This window comes from Diadema setosum, chromosome 3 (genome assembly GCF_964275005.1).
Source record: "Diadema setosum chromosome 3, eeDiaSeto1, whole genome shotgun sequence".
In the NCBI taxonomy this organism is placed as follows: Eukaryota; Metazoa; Echinodermata; class Echinoidea; order Diadematoida; family Diadematidae; genus Diadema; species Diadema setosum.
Window position 1 is genome coordinate 46977225 of NC_092687.1, and position 19240 is coordinate 46996464.

Sequence of the window (19240 nt, forward strand, 5' to 3'; positions counted from 1 at the left end):
CACGGTTCGTCTGGGGAGAACATGAGGATCAAGTTTTCTTTCTTGACTCGAACCTCACAATTGGACATCATCCGGGGTGTCCAGCTCTTGGTTCCTGGACCTAGAAAAACAAGACCAGGCCTTCAATGTCATAAACTTGGTAAATAGCTCTAATTATTCAAATTCATGACATTCTTCCATCAGAGTTCTTTGTTGTTGTCAATGTCATGGCTACTACTAAAACACTGATCAATGTAGGGCAATTTATCCTACTAGAGATTATTAAAGGACAAATTCACCTTCATAGACATGTGGTTTGAGTGAACGCATCAATATCAATAGAACACATCAGCAAGAGTTTGAGGAAAATCGGACAATCCGTTTAAAAGTTATGAATTTTTGAACTTTCTGCTCAGTCACTGCTGGATGAGAGGACTACTACAGCTTGTGATGTCACATGAGTACAACGATATAAAGAAAGTATAAGGAAAATTCAAGATATTTTCACTTTTCTCACCTAATAAAAGAGCACTTGACTTCCCTCTTTCAGAAGGCAAGGGGGAATAATATCACCCTTAACATAATGGCAGTGACGAGTCAAGGAAATGTGCACTTTTTTCAAAAAGTAAAATTTTGTGAAATTCTCTTTATATTTTCCTTATATCGTTGTACGCATGTGACATCATACACTCCAGTAGTCTTCTCATCCAGTAGTGACTGTGCATATACTTTAAAAATTCATAACTTTTGAACGGATTGTCCGATTTTCCCCAAACTTCCACTCATGTATTCTACAAATACTGCTGCATTCACGCAATCCACATGTATATGAAGGTGGACTTGTCCTTTAATCAATAATGACTGTTCGGCTGGCATAGTGCAAAACTCAACATTTTTGTAACCCGAGGCCCACTTTGGCTTTATTTATTTATTTATTTTTTAGGTCCAATTACATGTAGATACCGTAGGCAACTGATGCTTTTTATCTATTTTTTGGTCACAATAGCTGCCCATCTGATAGAGTTTCACGGCCCACTGGTAGGCCGCGGCCCAAAAGTTGAGAAGCTGGGGTTTAGTCTACAATATTACACTTCAGTAAAAGGCAACTCTGGTACTAAGTAATGTTTTATCATGAGAATTCATGATTAACAAATAACAATGTTGTCAGGCAATATATCATAATACTAACTGAAATCACAGTTTCATTTACTTTTGATAAAACATAAAAGAAGAAAATAAGAAGCGACAGTGAAAGTGAAGAAGAAGAAGAAGAAAATAGAGGAAGGAGATGATGATGAAGAGGATAAAGAAGATGAGAATGAAGAAGACTATTAAAAGGACTGGCGAAGAAAACCAAAATTAAAACAAGAAGAAAAAGAAACAAAAAGATGAAAGACAAGAAAAAAGAAGAAGTAGATGGTACACATACAAATTGATCTACAAGAAGGAGAAAAAGAAGAAGAGGGGTAGGAGAATAAATCCCATTAAAAAAAGGAGATGAGGAGAATGTGTGACACGTACCAGACCCAGGGTCCTGTTCACCGTAGACCCTGATGGGTAGGGAGGATGGTATGGGAGAAGGAGGAGGTATGGCACTGACATCCATGGGGGCGTGGAACGTGATGTTAGCGATGGTTTTATCCGGGGTGCTGATCGCACGCTGGAGATCAGCAATGCTGTCCTGTGTGATTCAAACAAACCATTCAAAAAAAATGACAACCACACTGTTGATCAGCACCACTAATTCTCCCAGTTTAACCCGTTGAGGAGGAGTCATTACTAATGAGTATCCTCAGGCTAGTGTCTATGGGAAATGCAAGTTGTAGCAAATTCAGCCCATCCTCAACAGGTTAAAATCCATGCACAATCAGTCCATGCCGTAAGAGGCTTATTGATAACAAAGATGCTGCCCTGTACATGTACTTAACCCATATCGGGTCATCTACGGGATATTCCGTAGTTCGTCCGAACGCCGCAGGGGCCACATACGGAATATCCCGTAGTGAATAAAATGACACATGAATGACGTCATTCACTTCCGCTGAGTACTATAATTGTACTATGCATTGAATGGCAACATGTTACATACCATATTAAAAAAAATTTTTCCTCTTTCAAATGATATATAACTTGAGTATGTTTTTTTCATTGCTTGCTAATGAAGAGCCATTGTTTGGAGAGTTGTCTGTTTGTCGGCGTGTGTGCGCGAACGGTGCTGGGCCACTTGGGTGTTTGTTTACACAGGTGCGTTGGCCCGATATGGGTTAAAGTATAGTTGTAAGGTATACCACTTCTACTAGTGTTCTCATAATGTACATCAACATCCCTTTCCAAGATGGCAGATGCAGTATGTCAGTTTGGTTGAATGAAAGTACACCCAATGAAGATTCTGAATATCTAATAAACCTGCAGCTCATGATTCACAAACTCACTAAATGGACTGTGGCATTTGAACTGAATGAGGCTGCATGCATGGCCGGCGCAGCCGTGGGGGCCGTGGGGGCTCGGGCCCCCACACTTTTTGTGCACCATACAAAGGAATACATAAGGTGTCATCACTTTGGGCCCCAACACTTTTTTTAACCCAGAAGTACGTAAGTGGCACTAAAATAAAAATAGATAGGTGAAAACACTGGGAGAGAATGAGCTGAGGACCTTCTTTTTTTTTTGCTTGTCAGCTGAAGAAACCCGGAAGTGGACGGGGAGAATAGATGAGCTTTTTTTTTTTTTTTGCTTGTTAGCTCATGAAACCCGGAAGTGGGCCCCCACACTTTTGAAAACACTGCGCCGGCCCTGGTATGGGTTGTAAAATGCAAGAACTGCCTAGTAGTTTGAAGCCTAAACTTTCAAATTCTTTTCTACTTCCACAAAGCTCAAGCTCACACATCACAGTGAATACATTCCACTTGAGAGCAATTACACTCTAAATTGCATTCATTCTCTATACACCCAAATCTGTAAATCGTCGCTGGGGTGATAAGACCTTGTATCTGCAATTTTGGTGAAAATGACTTTTTTGGATTATTGGTCAAATAATGGGTTAAGTGATGTCCTGTCCAAATCCCAACTGTCTTACTCCAAAAATGAAGCCACCACGGCATGCAAAAGGAAAGGCTATCCCATTCACCACAGTGCTTTGGCCGCCATGTTTTTTGGCTCTTTTTGTAGATACGAGGTCTTATCGCCCCAGCGACGAAATGCCTCATGTTCCTCTTGGGATAGAAAAAGGGTCAACCATGGATGGACACAGTATTGTCATCAAATGGGTAGTTTCCTGTGGGTCAAAGTTTTCATTCAGGATACCTCTTTAAAAATCATTCTTGCAGACCTCCCAACCTTTCTGACTGGAAAATAGGGATGATTTGGCTCAAAAGTAGGAAAGAAAATGCAGTTCCCATAAGAGTGTATGGTAAAATTATCAAGAAAAATAGGAAATTCCCAATGAAATACGAGCCGGGAATGATCAAAATTCACATTCTTTCCTCCAAATTCAGAATGGTTGGGAGATCTGATTTTGGGCTCTTCTGACTGTTACAATAATGGTACAACCTAAATGGAGCATGAACTTAATTTTTAAAGCCTCGCTGTGCTTTGTTCTATGTTGAAATGTATTAGCCTACTGGAGTGCTTTCTTTGCCAAGTGGCACGGATATCGGGCAACAAATTGTCAATGAACAGAGATTACCAACCTACCGGCCCCCTTCCCCCCCCCCCCTCCCCGTTTTCCTGATTAGAATTCAGTCTGGAACACAAAGAACAGCAAACCATGCATAACTTTCATACTTAGATAATACATAAACTAAGGGCTATACCTATATGCTGCCAGGAATAAAACAAAATACCGAACAAAAAGAGACAATGACTACAGTTAAAACTTTTTAAGAGACACATACTGTAAAACATGGTATTTTCGTGGCACAAAAGTTTCATGAATGGGAGCCGACGGCCTTCTTCACAGCATTAAATTTTTGCGAGTTGCCTCTAACATTCAATGCATATAGTGTAGATCTTTAGTGTGCATTTAATGTTGCAAAACTAGGCTCTCATGAAATTAATGAAATTAAAATGCATGCGAACATTCCCTGTTTTACAGTACATTGCATTTACAAATTTTCAAAGAAGAAAACTACATGTGCATGACCTACTGACCTTTGAACTGTTATCTTCATTGACCTCTACCAGCGGTGACCTGACCTTAGACCCCTCGGTTCTCTCTGAGCTCAACCTCACCCGACGCACTCGCTCCTCAATCAAAGGCACGCTGCCCTCTGTTGGTAGAGGGCTGCCATTCTTTGGACTGCTGGGTCTGGGCTGCTGGCCGCTGGCTGGGGTGCCCGGGGCCCCAGGACTGGCTGGGACCCTCTGGGGAGTCCGGCCACTGGCTGATGCCAGGGCCTTGCGGGCCGAGTTTACTATGGCTTGAGCCGCAAGAAGCCTCTCTCTGTACAATGGACAAATACATGTAAAACATACAGTTACTATACATAAGGGAATGCCCTGGTAACATAAAAATTGAGGAGATAAATTTAAAAACAGAAACCTCATGCATCAAATGCTTTCAAACACGAACTACAATTGTAAGAGTGGACATTTTTGCCATGTTGAAACTGTCGCTCATTTCGTGCAACCAGAAGCCAGCACGAAAATAAAAACATGCAAACATTTCTGCTTGCCATATGTCCCAGAAGTTGCAATTTTGATTCCGTGGAATTTAAAACACTTGAAACTCTTCTTATCCCACTGAGTGCGAAAATATCAACTTTTACAGTACTAACAATTCACTGCAGACATACCACTACCTGTTAAGTAATTAGGGCTTATATATCTGTGCTCTAACTTGAAATACTTGAATGATGTTTACAATATCATAACAGAATGCAATCATGTTGAGCCTTGGAATTCCACGTCACAAAAATTTGGAGATCAGCCTTGCTTCTACAGATTTAGGATGGAGATAATCGTACTGCGGTTGAACAGATGTTTAATGGGTTGTTTCTTTTGCAGATAAATAGGTAGACGAGTGTGTTTGACGCATTTGTTAACATTATTTCAAACTCCAGTCCCAACTTACTTGGTGGGAGCGGTGCTGACTGCCGGTGTCCTTGGTGTGCGACGGACGACCCTCGGGGAACACCCGGCAACGGCCTTGGGAGACAGGAGGATGGGGGTCTGTAAGACAGGAGGTTGGAAGAGATGAAGAATAGAGGAGATAACACAGATAGTCGGCTAAGGTTGCTAAAATGACTGACTTATCAATAAATCAATTTATTTAAAAAAATACAGCACTATGACATATACATGAAAACATGTTCATTTTCTTCAATTATGCACATTTTTCTTTCTACATCAATATTGATTCAAGGTTGATGATATGTTGTTTGCTGGTCATTTAGTAGTTTTATGACAAACAAAATATAAAATCTCCTCATCATGATAATCAACACATTACATCACTGATGAAAGAAATAACAGATTTGGAAAGGGTGGTAGTTCATAATTGCCATGAAAGTCTAAACAATAACAACTTTCTCAAAAATTATTCTTTATACTTATGATAACAGGATGTAACAGGGAATGATAATGATTCTGTGAAAACTTCAATCCCAAAAAGCTCCAAAGGTAAGCCTGGTATGATGGACAAGAAGTGAGTAGATGAAGCTTCATGTTTACAATCACATACAGGCTATGTAGGACCTACGCCTATATTTACATTCAACAAGCACAATATTTTGTGAATTTGGGCTTGTAAGAAAAATTGTCACAGTGACTAAATTTGCAACACAGAAAGACCAGGCAGTTAGAAATAAGTATTACACTTCTCCAGGAAAAAAGTTAGCAATCTCGCACTTCTGAGACAATACACATTGCATTTCTGTTACAGAGGGCAAAATATTTGTAAGTTGATTATTTTGTGGATATAAGTTGACAGTTGAAAACTAAAAAAAAAGAAGCAAAAACAAAAACAAAACCTCATGAAGCATATGGTGTATAAGGTACTGTAAAACCAGAATCATTCACGGCATGAAAATTTTGCACATTGCTACTGCCGTTCAATGCATCGTGTAGACATGAACTTTCACAGGCATTTTATTTTTGCAAATCTTGGCTCCTCCTGAAATCCCTGAAAAGTTTTGAGCATGAAAGATGTCTGCTTTTACAAGATATTAGAAAGTGCCTGTAATTTGAAACTCTCCAAGAGCTCCATCAAGCTCCACATACCATGACTCGGCCAGGCGTGGCTGGTTTCTGAGCACCTGGGGTACCCCCTGCCCCGCCCGGGGAACCCCCTTGCTGCTGGTTACCCTCTGAGGAGACAGGGTCTTTCGCTGCTTCCTCCCGCCGAGCTGCCTCCGCCTGCTGCTGTTCATCAAACTTGCGCAGGTCGAATTCGATCTCGGACGCCAGCTGGCGATCAGCTGATAAGATGTCTAATAGAGGTGAGGTGTTAAAAGATTGCAAAGATCTTGAAAGTCTGTGTTTCCCTTTTACAACTATTAAAATCAGTTTCCTTTCATAAGCTTGTATATTGTAGAGGTAGGTAATTCACACCTTTCCTCAGAATAATAAAACTGGAAACTTCTTTCCGATGGAGGGGAAAATAATACTATATATTTCCAATTAATTCATTCGGAACCCTGACAAATTCTAACCGTTAGTCTTTATACAAAAAAGTGGAGCATATTCTCTCTTCAGCACCACACCACTGAAACTCCATATTAACTGAGCATTAATTACTACACTAGTGTCACTTCATATTACAAGGATAACATAAGGATGCCAGTACTTCAATTACAGATTATAATCCGAAACGCATAACCCTGGGAATACAGTTCTCTAATTTTCAATCTCACCTTTGACCTCATTGCGATAATCCTTCATCAGCTCCTTCAGGTACAGCATCAGGTCGCCTAGCAACGGAGAATGTTCTTTCTCAAGCTACGAGAGGATAACAAAAGAGAATCACAATCACATGATATTTCAGGTTTCTATGCATGCAGATGCTTTGCTGTGAAAGTGTCATATTTCAGAATCTTTGCAAAAGCGTTTCTACTTTGTGAACGTTTGGCAGTTTGATAAAGCCAGTGGGTATAGCGACAATTAGAACAACGTAAACTTATAATAAGAGCAGCAAAACATTTACCGCAATGTTGTTTCTGATACTGTAACACCACAAAACATTTGTGGCATAAAACTTTTGCAATTTTTAGGCAACTGCCTCCTCTTGCACCATGGAAATTTCTGAAATTGGCAACTGCCACTTACTGCATTGTGTATAAACAATTGAAAGCCTTTAAGGTGCATTGTACGGTTGGAAATCTTAGCTCAGACTTGCAAAATTTGCAAAATTCATGCATGCAAAAAAGTCTGGCTTTACTGTAATCCTTTTTACGGAGTAATCCAACGCTGCACACTGGAACTGGTCCGATGGTCCCTGACTGGTCAAAATCATTGTTGGACCACTAATTTTTGTTAGGAATAGACCAATAAAAGATGGAAAAAAACTGGGTATCTACTGGTCCGACAGACAGGTTGGACCAGTAGAAAAAATGGGTTAGTGTGCAACCCTGAGTAATCTAACACTGACCATGTGCTTGAGGGCGATAATTACGGGGACGACGTTCTCGATGACGTTCTTCTTGACGACCTGGGAGATGATCTTAGACTTGGCCTGAGCCATGACTGCCTCGGCCATCTGCATCTCCTCGACGATGTCGTCAGGGTTGGTCTGCTTGGCATGGAGCGAGGCGAGCTTGATCTCCTAGATGACGAGAGAGAGAGAGAGAGAGCAGCTAGAGATTGATTCATCTAAAGAATCTCCTGGTCATAAGAGACTACTACACGTCTATTCACTGACGCACATCTTTGCACTCTATGCACCATGCACTTGGAGACATATTCGTTCATGAATGCTACAACCAGTAAATCAATGAAAACAGCAGCAGCAACAACAAATTAATAAACTTTACTACACAGTCTTTACATCAACATCAACAAAACTCCCAATAATTGGCTGAGAGCAAATATGTTACATGAAATGTCTGCCAAAACGCGTCAGGAAATGTCTCCCTGGTATTGCAAAGCTCTTTGCAGTGAATAAAATGGAGATAAAAAGAAACAAAAAAGCCTGAAAGCAAGGCTAACAAGGAACACCTTACCTTGCTACACAGAATGTGTAGAGTGTCCTTGAGGAGTGCACTGGTCTCTTCATTGAGGGGGAGCACACCGTCTACAAATGCTCCAAGAACCTGAGGGCAGAATGGCAACATTCACAGATCAAAATCATGGAGATTATAAGAAAGCAGTTTGGAAGATACCAGCAAGTTAACAATACTGGATACCAAGAAATTTTCACAGAATTAAAATTTCACAAATTGGAGCCCATGGCTGTTTTGTTTGGGGTTTTTTTTCGGCATGAAATTTTTGTGAATTGCCACCGACATTAAATGTATACAGTGCAGACAACAACTTCCGCGAGCATCTTAATTTCGCAAATCTTGGCTCTTGTGAAATTCATGAAAATTACAATGCACACAAAAATATCTCATTAAACATTACATGCATCTAACAAAGGCAAAAACATATATCCAAAAATGTGTATCTCCAAAATCATGGGGGCATTAATATGTAATCTTGTCAGAATATGATATGAGCACTTAGGGACCCTCTTGCAGAATCAGTTGATGGTATCACGGATCTTTTCTACTAATCACTGGTCTTGGTTCGATGGATCAGATTCCGTCGACAAAAAAACATATAAAATATGAAGTATTTATAGAAAATACATAGAGAATTCCATCAAATCTCATTTTTGTGAACAGTACACAACCCGTTTTCTTGATACTGACATGCTAGGGGTAATATGATATAATTCCCCCCCCCCCCCCCATACACACACAGATACACCATCACCTGAAAGAGGTAAGCTACATGCTATATCTTTATGCTAGAAGAATGAAAATAATGTTGTAATTATCTTCATATTTTCTTTAGTCTTTGTCCAAGTGTTCCATTATAAAATGTTGAGGTCTTTTCATCCAGCAATAGTACCACACTAATCTAAAATACTGCTAACATTTGATCTGATTGTCCAATTTTCCTCAAACTTCATTTAAAAATAAATCCAAAACTCAATCAATCTCCCAGTAGAGCTTGAGCCAAGTGCGATCCTACCTCTTGAATCAGTTTGGCTGTCAGTTTGAAGCGATGTTCGTCGGTCATGTGACTCAGCATGAAGCGGTAGATCGTCATTCTCTTCTCAGCGTTGTCTGGTCCCTCCAGGGTGAAGAGCTCCCTCTCTCGATCTGACTGGGAGAACTGGTTGAACACTGTCAAAGGAGAAAAAACAAACAAAACAAAACAAAAAGAAATATCTATATCATATCGGAGGGCACATTGATTGGCTTACTGGATATGCACTATAGAAAACACTATATAAACGTTGCTACTATTATTACTATGGCAATGAATGGGACACCAGGCAATATTGGTTCTAAGTTCTGTACAAAGCCATCCAATAGAATCATTATCTATATTCATTCTACAGAAGGCATACAGTAAATTGTAAATAAAACTCCAAGAATTTCAAGAATAGTACTGTTTTCAAGGGAGTAACCTTCTGTGGTCACTTGATCAGATGAATTTCATTTGTTTCCAACTTTGCTGTTTGTAACCTGATTGAGCAAACACTTCAAACATTTCAGTTGCCCAAATCGTTAACCCATTGTGGACGGGCCAATTTTCCTACAACATGCATTTCCCATACACACTTACGAGAGTATACTCGGGACTCGACTCCAACGGGATATAAGGGCTTTGGCAGCACAAAGGTGCTATACAGTAAAAGGTAGCTGACCACCATTATTACTACAGATTTATGCACACTAGACGACTAGCAAACAGCTTCGTAGTTCTAAACCTACAATGTCCCTACTCTGATATTACATTCACAAAATTATATGCATACTAGTAATGAGCAACGATGTTGCAAACTTTTATTTTCACATTTTACAAAATGTGAGAAAATGTCCACTTTTACAGTAAATGAAAACATCTATGACATAGACCAAATAATTCAAACATCAGAAATAGAAAAAAACTATAGTCAATGATCGGCAGCTTTACCTGCATGGTGACGGTAGTTGTTAAAGTGAAAGACACCCTCAACGAATTGTTGCAGCAACATGCCAGGGTGGCGCTGTAACAGCAGCTCCACAAGACAGTACTCGCCTGAGAGTCGGTCAATTTGGGGAACACAAGACAAAAATAAAATATTTCTTGTGAATTGATTGCAAAAAAGATACTTGAAAGTAAACACAAAACCAAAAATGGAAATATAACTGCTTTATCATTTACCAATGTTTACACACAAACAAAAACTGTTATACATTGTAGGTAAACATAATCCTATCAAACATTATCATTATCCCACAACTGATTGGCGTTTGACAAACTTCAGTTCTTGTAGAAGAATGGTTAGTATAAATTGGATGTGTAAAGAGAATTCTCTCCTGTTCAAATCAATGAGTTCGAATAAAGACAATGATAATGTTTGATGTGTTTACCTACAATGTATAACAGTTTTTGTTTGTGTGTAAACATTGGTAAACATTGGAAAAAAAAGATGTACAAAGATGTACAATTTACACCTGTATGAACGTTACACAAGGTTAGAAACTTCTTGATTGTGAGCAACCATTGTGTGAAGTAAAATTTGACCTTGTGGTATTCAAATCTAACTGAAATAGATATTTTGCCTATTATCAGAATTGGATGAAATGCAACATTCATCTCATGTTCACACTTCTGTCAATTGACTTGCAATCATTTTTTTTTTTTTTTTTTTTTTGTACCCCATGTACTTGTCTTAACCTGCCATTCATTTTGAATGAAACGGTGGACCTGGTTCTTTTGTATACATGTCATTCTAACACTTTCTTGAACTTGAACAAAGTCATGATTAAGCAACCACTATCAACAGCTCTTGCAACAATAGCGCTTACAAATATGATATTAAGTGCTTTACAAATGTTATGTATCATTATCATTATTTACAGCACAATCACCCGTATCTTATCAACCCTTCATCTGCTCAGATGCTTAGTTTAACTTCCCAAGCTTTTTCATCAGCACTCAGTAATCCCTCCAGACTTGACCTAGCTGAATAGTGTAGTGATGTGCCTCAGTACAACAGGGAGGTAACAATGACATGAGAAGAAAGGAGATTAGGGGGATTAGATAATCTCAATCCATTCATGGTTAGTTTTCAAACATCTGTCCTAATCAGTGGACAAAGCACAGAAAGGGTTCAGACTGTAAGGACTTTCAAGAACAGCAACTTTACCCTTAAAGGGGAAGGCTAGTAACTGATCAGTGGGAATCAGTGAAAATGCTGGGAGATGATTGTTCCAATTCTTATGGGATTCATTCAAGAGTACATTATATATCTATTGTTGTGTGAAAATGATTTGCTTCAGAACGGTCTCATATTCAAGTAATGTGCAGTTTAATGCTTCCAGGTTAGCGTCCCTGGTCAGTGACGGAGCATTAATCTGCACATTACTTGAATATGAGACCGTTCTGAAGCAAATCATTTTCACACAACAATAGATATATAATGTACTCTTGAATGAATCCCATAAGAATTGGAACATTCATCTCCCAGCATTTCCACTGATTCCCACTGATCAGTTACTAGCCTGCCCCTTTAAAGTGATTTCTTCACTTGCCCTTGAAGTGCTTTCTTCACCAATTGGCACAGATATCAGGCAACTGACCACCAATCAATGAAGATCATGTAATCCCCTAATCCCTTTCCTTTTGGCAATGGCCTTCCTATTAGACTGAGGTATTGTTATGCTTGAGCGGGCTGTCTTCTGACAATAAGGTCTTGTGTGGAGGATCAAGGCAGTGCTACTGAAGGAGACTACCCAGGCAGGTAGATGTAATTATAGCTATTGGTGAAGTGCCTGTCCTATTAGAGCCCCTGGACATAGAAAGGGCCATTCGACTGGCTAAGTGACCAGCCTAGCACACTGATCTCTACAGAGAGTAACTGGATATCTCATTGGTCTAATCAGGCTGAATAAACAATTGAAGCCACCGCACTGCCATGTTACCACTCAAACTCTATGGTGACCTGTACACATTTTCTGACAGAGATTGTCATCAAGATCACATAATGTTGTTAGCTTTGTATACAAGTTTCTGAGCCAAGTGCGAGGTAAGATGGCAGCACGGTGGCTTCAAAGGGATCGACCAATGAGATGTCCAGATACTTCCTGTAGAGATCAGTGGTCTAGCATCACTCTGGATAGTCTTTTACTCCAGTCCTTATTCTTTCATCTCCCTTCCCCTCCTCATCGTCCTCCTCCTCCTCACCAAACTCTCTGACGGTGTCGACTTCATCGACGATGACCGAGATGAATCTGAAGAAGAGAGGACCTCTCCATTTGATGTAATCCTCCTAAAGAATGCATGAAGACACAAAATAATTCAAATATACAATGTATCACACCAGATATCAAATACAAAAGTGGTATAACTACTTGTATGAACTGAAATAAGTTACCAGTTACACCTCTTAATCTTTTCATTAATTTTCCTTCAGAGCACTGTATGGCTGAATGTGTCATCGACAATTTTCCACAAAATTTGGGTCATGATAATGAATTTTGTGTTTTGTGATAATTGTAATTACTGTTTTCTAAACAAAGCTAGAAATAGTTATTACAGATAACCTATATTTCACTTTTGTTTCTGTCAACCTTTACATGCAGGAAGAAAATAATCAAATTATACACTTCCCATTTCTATTTACTTCATTGTTTCTCAAATCGCTACAGCAGTAGTAACTTGCAAAACAATTCCAAAATGCAAATATCTCCAACTTCATGTAGTATGTAAATATAGTTGAGAAAAAGTCTGCACAGACTAACTTATCTTGGCATGAACCCTTATCTCCTCCTCTTCATCACACAAGCTTTCAAATTAACCCACCTCCTCTTGCATTTAATAAGTTGCTATAGAGTTAATATACGCTGTGCCCAGTTCCATTAAGAAAATTGTTAACCCGTTGAGGACGTGTCTCCAGTATACTCGGGGAGGTGTCTATGGGAAATGTGTGTTGTAGCAAAATAAGCCCCTCCTCAACAGGCTAAACAGGAACACTCAATGTCACTGGATATTTGTCTGATTGGAATTTTAACTTAAATAAGTTTTCTTATTTTTTTCACAATCAATCACAAATTACATTTGATGAAATTTTTGCCTCTGGGGATCTGCAATCTTCATCCCGCAAAGCATATACAGCTGTCTTGGATTCTTAATGAGGGAAAGTCTCATCAAAGTTCATTTTTAACTGATTGTGTATTACTTGAAGCTGTCTAAATAACTTAAATGTGGAAATCTCTAGTCTCTCCAAATGTATTACAGTTGAAACCTTAAACATAAATTGCCAGTAAAGCAATGAACACAATGATTACCCCAAGAAGTCAAGACTTACAAGAACAAGTCGAGTGAGCTGCGTCAGACACTGCTTGCGGACCAGTTTATCCTTGTCTTTCAGACATGCTGCTAAGTTGGGAACGTAACGATCCACAAGGTTGGGATACCTGGGAAAAATATGGATTAACATCATCCACTGTTCTCAAATGCCTAAAGGTAAGAGTACATGTACATGGAATGGCAGTGTTAACAAATGCACTGTTGATTCCCCCGTTCTATTAAGTTTGAATCTCCCTGTGAATGGTTGAAATAAAGTGCTGATAATATCTTACAGTGTTACAGTTGTGAAGCGCATGCCTTGTCAAATTCATCTTGCAAACTTGAACTCAAAACTGGCTGGTGATCATCCCCTTTCACTCTCTCATCTCATTTAATAGTCTTTTAGATATTTTCGTATGATCACTTAAAGGGGATGGATAGTAACTGATCAGTGGGAATCACTGGGAATCCTGGGGGATGATTGTTCCAATCCTTGTGGGATTCATTTAAGAGTACATTATATATCTATTGTTGTGAGAACATTATTTGCTTCAGAATGGTCTCATATTCAAGTAATGTGCAGTTTGATGTTTCCAGGTTAGCATGCCTGTACAGTGACGGGGCTTAAACTGTACATTACTTGAATATGAGACCGTTCTGAAGCAAATAATTTTCACACAACAATAGACACATAATATACTCTTAAATGAATCCCACAAGAATTGGAACAATCATCCCCAGCATTTCCACTGATTCCCACTGATCAGTTACTAGCCATCCCCTTTAAAGGCATAATTTACCATTTGCAGATGAAACAAAAACCCAACTTTAGTGCTTCAAAATAGTTATAAAATGTGCGTTAGGGATAGAAACAACCAATGCAAAAAATTTGAATCAGTATAATTAATGTTAAGTATTATTAAATATATAAAATGTGAACAATAGTTCACACAATAAAATTGTTTCTAAAGTAAACCGTCTACTGTTATGGTTCAATGAGAAACACAGTGATATCTCCCTTTATTTTAGGTTTTATTGCAAAATTTTTATGTGATAGGATGTTTTGTGATACAACTGACCTACACATATGGTGTATGCATCAAATGTGATAACTCGAAAATTTTTAAAATCACTGCTCCCAAAGGTTAACTCTTCAAGTGCCATGATGTAAACCCCCTGTGTGCCACGTTATTCTGAGAGACCAAGGTAGTCATGCTTTGAGAAAGAATTCTGTTTTTCCAATCTATATAACTTCTAAAGATTTCTGTTCAGCTTGACATAAAGTTAGCAAGATTGTAGAGAAAATGCCAAACTTTGCTTTGATATGAATTATATGACAAATCTATGTTTACTTTTTCTTTCGAATGACCAGTAGCTACATTACTGTAAAGGCATGACTTTTGCACATAGACAGTGACAGAAACTTAGAATTTACATGCGAATCTAGTTGGGAACGCCACTGATAGTAGATCTCCACATAGAATGCAAGCTGTATGTGAAAAGAACAAAAGCGGTAAAAAGGCTTTCATTGTATCACGGCATTAGGCGATCTATCGATCGGTTTGGGCGGGTTTGTGCGTTTGAGCAGAATATGCGAAGTTGGCACGCCGTTGACAGAGTCGGACGTGTGAACGTAGCACATAAAGAGTTAAAACTGTACCTTTAAAAAAAAAAAGATGATTTGAATCTCATTTAATAGCCTTTGAAACATTTTCATATAATCACTTTTAAAAAAATGTTGAAGAATTGTAAAATAACTTAACTGTCATAACTTAACTGTCAACATCATGGTAAGAAACACATAAATGACAAATAGAAAATGAGACTAAACAACATGAATTGCAAGATTGTCATTGTAGGTGCCCAAATGCTACAACCTGCACCATTTTCATGAAAGAACAGCAACTTCCTGAAGTAACAGCCAATCAGGAAGCTGGATTCCTGTCATTACCATGACACTTGCCACTGCAGCAAGAGATGATATCATAGCAACTTTTTATTTATGAAACGGAGCACTGAATGTACAGATAAACAAAGCCTCCTACGTACCTGATACAGAGGTCGCACATGACAAGAGCCACATTATTCCTGACTGCAGAGTCCTCAGCAACCTCCAGCTCACGGGCCAGGGCGGCGATGCACTGCTTAGCCAACCCCTCGTGGTGCAGGCACAGCTTGCCCAGCGTGACGAAGGCGTGGGCTCGCAGCGCCATGGAAACGGGCGCGGCGCCCCCAGTGCGGAACTGAGAGAGAGGAGGCTGGGAGAACTGAGTCAGACCCTGGGAGCTGGGTAGCTCTGAACCTAGGAGGAGACAAGAAGAGAGTCAATCACAAAGAAACAAAAAGTTGACTGTAAAATCATCCTGTTGACCCGTTGAGGATGAATCCCGAGTATACCCTGGCAAGTGTCTATGGGAAATGCGTGTTGTAGCAAAATCAGCCTGTCCTCAACAGGTTAAGAGAGGGTTTTGTTTGAGGATACAACTCTATCTGGTCTGTTTACAGCGATGTTCCACTGTAGTCGCAAATGTAAGAGATCCACACAGAAATAATAAGTCGAAGCAGTTACAGCAAATCAAAAGTCTAGGAACTGTATCCTAGTGAGTACAAATAAAGACGGTCAGAAATTAATCATATCTCTCAATTCTTCTCAAGGAATCTTATCTGGAGGTCAATGTTACCTTTTGAGATGTTGGATTCCACCAGGAGGGACTGGACCAAAGTGAAACTATATAACTTCTGGTCCTAGAGAAGAAGATCTTTAAAGATTCGTTAATCTGGGGGATTTGGGTCCCCTGGGAGTTCCCCCAAAGTGGGGCATGATGCCCATTTCAACAAAATAAGATCCTATCTCCCCAGAGATGCTACCTGCCGAGGTTGGTGAAAATCCGTCACAGAGTTTTTGAGAAGAAGATGAAAATGTAAAAGGTTTATGCATAACACACGACACACAACGACATCTCTCTGGAGGGCAAAGTTACCTTCTGAGATGGAGGTGGAGGAGGACCCAGCCAAGAGGGACTGGACCAAAGTGAAGACGCGACGCGGCATGCGGTAGGGACACAGCTGGGCGATCTCTCCCAGGAGAAAGATCCGTCCGATGAGGAGCTCCTCCGCGGCCTCATCTGGTCTGGGCCCATCCTCGGAGAGGAGCACGCTGGACAGGTGGGAGTCACAGGCCTGCAGGATCTTATCACACACCTCATCCAGGGCGGGGTTGGTGGTCTGGGTCTCTGGTACACCCACACAGCACAGCTGGTGAGATAGATAGATAGATAGATAGATAGATAGATAGATAGATAGATAGATAGATAGATAGATAGATAAATAGATAGATAGATAGATAGATAGATAGATAGATAGATAAATAGATAGCAAGATAGATAGATAGATAGATAAATAGATAGATAAATAGATAGATAGATAGATAAATAGATAGATAGATAGATAAATAGATATATAGATAGATAGATAAATAGATAGATAAATAGATAGCAAGACAGATAGATAGATAGATAAATAGATAGATAGATAAATAGATAAATAGATAGATAGATAGATAGATAGATAAATAGATAGATAGATAGATAGATAGATAGATAAATAGATAGATAAATAGATAGCAAGACAGATAGATAGATAGATAAATAGATAGATAGATAGATAGATAGATAGATAAATAGATAGATAGATAGATAGATATATAGATAGATAAATAGATAGATAGATTGATAGATTGATAGATAGATAGATAGATAGATAGATAGATAAATAGATAGATAGATAGATAGATAGATAGATAGATAGATAGATAGATACATACATAGTTAGATGGATAGGAAGATAGACAGAGAGACAAAAGAGAATAGAAAGATAGATTAAATAGATATATTTATAGATAGAAAGAGAGACAATAATGCCTCCGGCACCACTTCGTGGCGGAGGCATAATAAAAAATGATACATAAATGAATACAAATGTACATGTACATAAAGAGAGAGACAGATAGATACAAAATAATGTATAAATGCAAATAGACAGATATATATGGATAGATAGATAGACAAATAGATACATAGTAAGATAGCATGACAGATAAGGCAAGATAGATAGATAGATAGATAGATAGATAGATAGATAGATAGATAGATAGATAGATAGGTTAACATTGATCGACAGACAGTGAAAGGGAGAGAAGGAGGCATTGGGTGGCATGAAGTGGCATGCCATTATCTTGCTGTCCCTCCTTAACACTGGAATAAATTCAGGAAGAGGTTTTCATCTGATAATAGTGTTGATCATGTAAGGAATCAAATCTTGATCAAACAAGGAAAGATATGACAGGTGTCTTGATATCACTGGCTTTACATAACCATCTCATCGCTGCAGGTCGTTACCTCTTGGTCCGCTTAGTTCTTTTTAATCTTCTTTAAAGTTTTATCTTCGCTTTATTGCCATTTATTACACCCATGGGTCCTTCTGGATCAGAGTTTGAAAAACTACTGGTAGCTTCTTTCTTTCTTTCTTTCTTTTTTTTTTTTTTGGGGGGGGGGAGGAGAATATCAATGGCAAGACATAATTTGTAAAAGCTTGATTGGATATCAATATATTTATGAATGACTACAAATCCCAGCAGCAAAATCTACCTTTATTGCCATTTATTACACCCATGGGTCCTTCTGGATCAGAGTTTGAAAAACTACTGGTAGCTTCTTTCTTTCTTTCTTTCTTTCTTTTTTTTTTTTTGGGGGGGGGGAGAATATCAATGGCAAGACATAATTTGTAAAAGCTTGATTGGATATTTGATTTTATGAATGACTACAAATCCCAGCAGCAAAATCTAAACTGATGTGAAATTGGTTTTTCAATACGACGTAAGGTATTTTTTCCAAATCAATATTGCTAAGGATGTTTTGTTTGCCTTTTCCCCTTACATAACATCATCAGAAAATGATGATCTCTGTATGTTTGGGCTCAGAGAAATGCATCTGTTAAAATTATACTTGCTAATAACATATTCTTGTTCACATCCAATGCCATGATCACGGTCAACCTTGCTACATCAAAGATACCTTGTACAGTGTCTCCACCATAGCTCCAATCATGTTTGGGGAATCCAGCATCTTTATCAACCTCTCACTGATCTCCGTGACGACCCGCCTCCTCTCCTCTTCGGTGAGCTGCCCGGCCAGGCTGCCAATCACCGACAGCAGACTGGCCAGGATCTCCGAGTCCGGCGACCCCTCGGCCGGGGCAGAGGGCACAGACCGGTCCAAGGGGTCAGAGGTCAAACGGGTCCAGGTTTGGAGGATGAGAGCAGTGTCGAGATGCGGGCAGAAGTGACTGACCTCGGACAGGAACATCCAGGCAGCCTGGGGTGGATCAGGAGGGAGAAATGGGAGTCAGGAGAGACACATCCACATGTCAATCAAATGCTACACCACATTCACATGCCAGTCAAATACTAGACCACACCCACATGTCAACCAAACACAACGCCACACCCACCAATATGCCTCAGTCAGACACCCTTGCACTGTACAAGATGTTTAACCCCTTTAAATCTAACTGTAAACACCACATACTTTGCCGGTTTTTATTTTCGCAAATATTGCAAGTCCGGTGCTATTTGCAAAATTTAACAACACAGGAAAATATTACCTCTAATCTTAACACAAAAGCATCATGCATAAATAAATTCCCCCATTCATATTCTTGATTGTGGAGCACAGTAATGAATGGAGAAATTCTCTCGTATAGCTAAATTAATTTCAATCAA

At 39.2% G+C, this 19240-nt stretch overlaps 1 protein-coding gene across 1 annotated transcript in view; it reads right to left on the reverse strand.

Annotated features, from left to right (window-relative positions):
- LOC140226617 (condensin-2 complex subunit D3-L-like) overlaps nucleotides 1-19240 on the reverse strand; it is a 50057-nt gene that overhangs the window by 5118 nt on the left and 25699 nt on the right. Inside the window, exons 17-31 of the mRNA XM_072307067.1 lie at nucleotides 18534-18833; nucleotides 16443-16716; nucleotides 15511-15763; nucleotides 13481-13589; nucleotides 12358-12442; nucleotides 10102-10206; nucleotides 9151-9305; nucleotides 8136-8225; nucleotides 7565-7738; nucleotides 6831-6915; nucleotides 6199-6407; nucleotides 5051-5148; nucleotides 4129-4420; nucleotides 1501-1660; nucleotides 4-100 (exon numbers count right to left, since the gene is read on the reverse strand). Coding sequence (XP_072163168.1) covers nucleotides 4-100; nucleotides 1501-1660; nucleotides 4129-4420; nucleotides 5051-5148; nucleotides 6199-6407; nucleotides 6831-6915; nucleotides 7565-7738; nucleotides 8136-8225; nucleotides 9151-9305; nucleotides 10102-10206; nucleotides 12358-12442; nucleotides 13481-13589; nucleotides 15511-15763; nucleotides 16443-16716; nucleotides 18534-18833 — 2486 coding nt within the window. The remainder of the gene's footprint in view (nucleotides 1-3; nucleotides 101-1500; nucleotides 1661-4128; nucleotides 4421-5050; nucleotides 5149-6198; nucleotides 6408-6830; nucleotides 6916-7564; nucleotides 7739-8135; nucleotides 8226-9150; nucleotides 9306-10101; nucleotides 10207-12357; nucleotides 12443-13480; nucleotides 13590-15510; nucleotides 15764-16442; nucleotides 16717-18533; nucleotides 18834-19240) is intronic.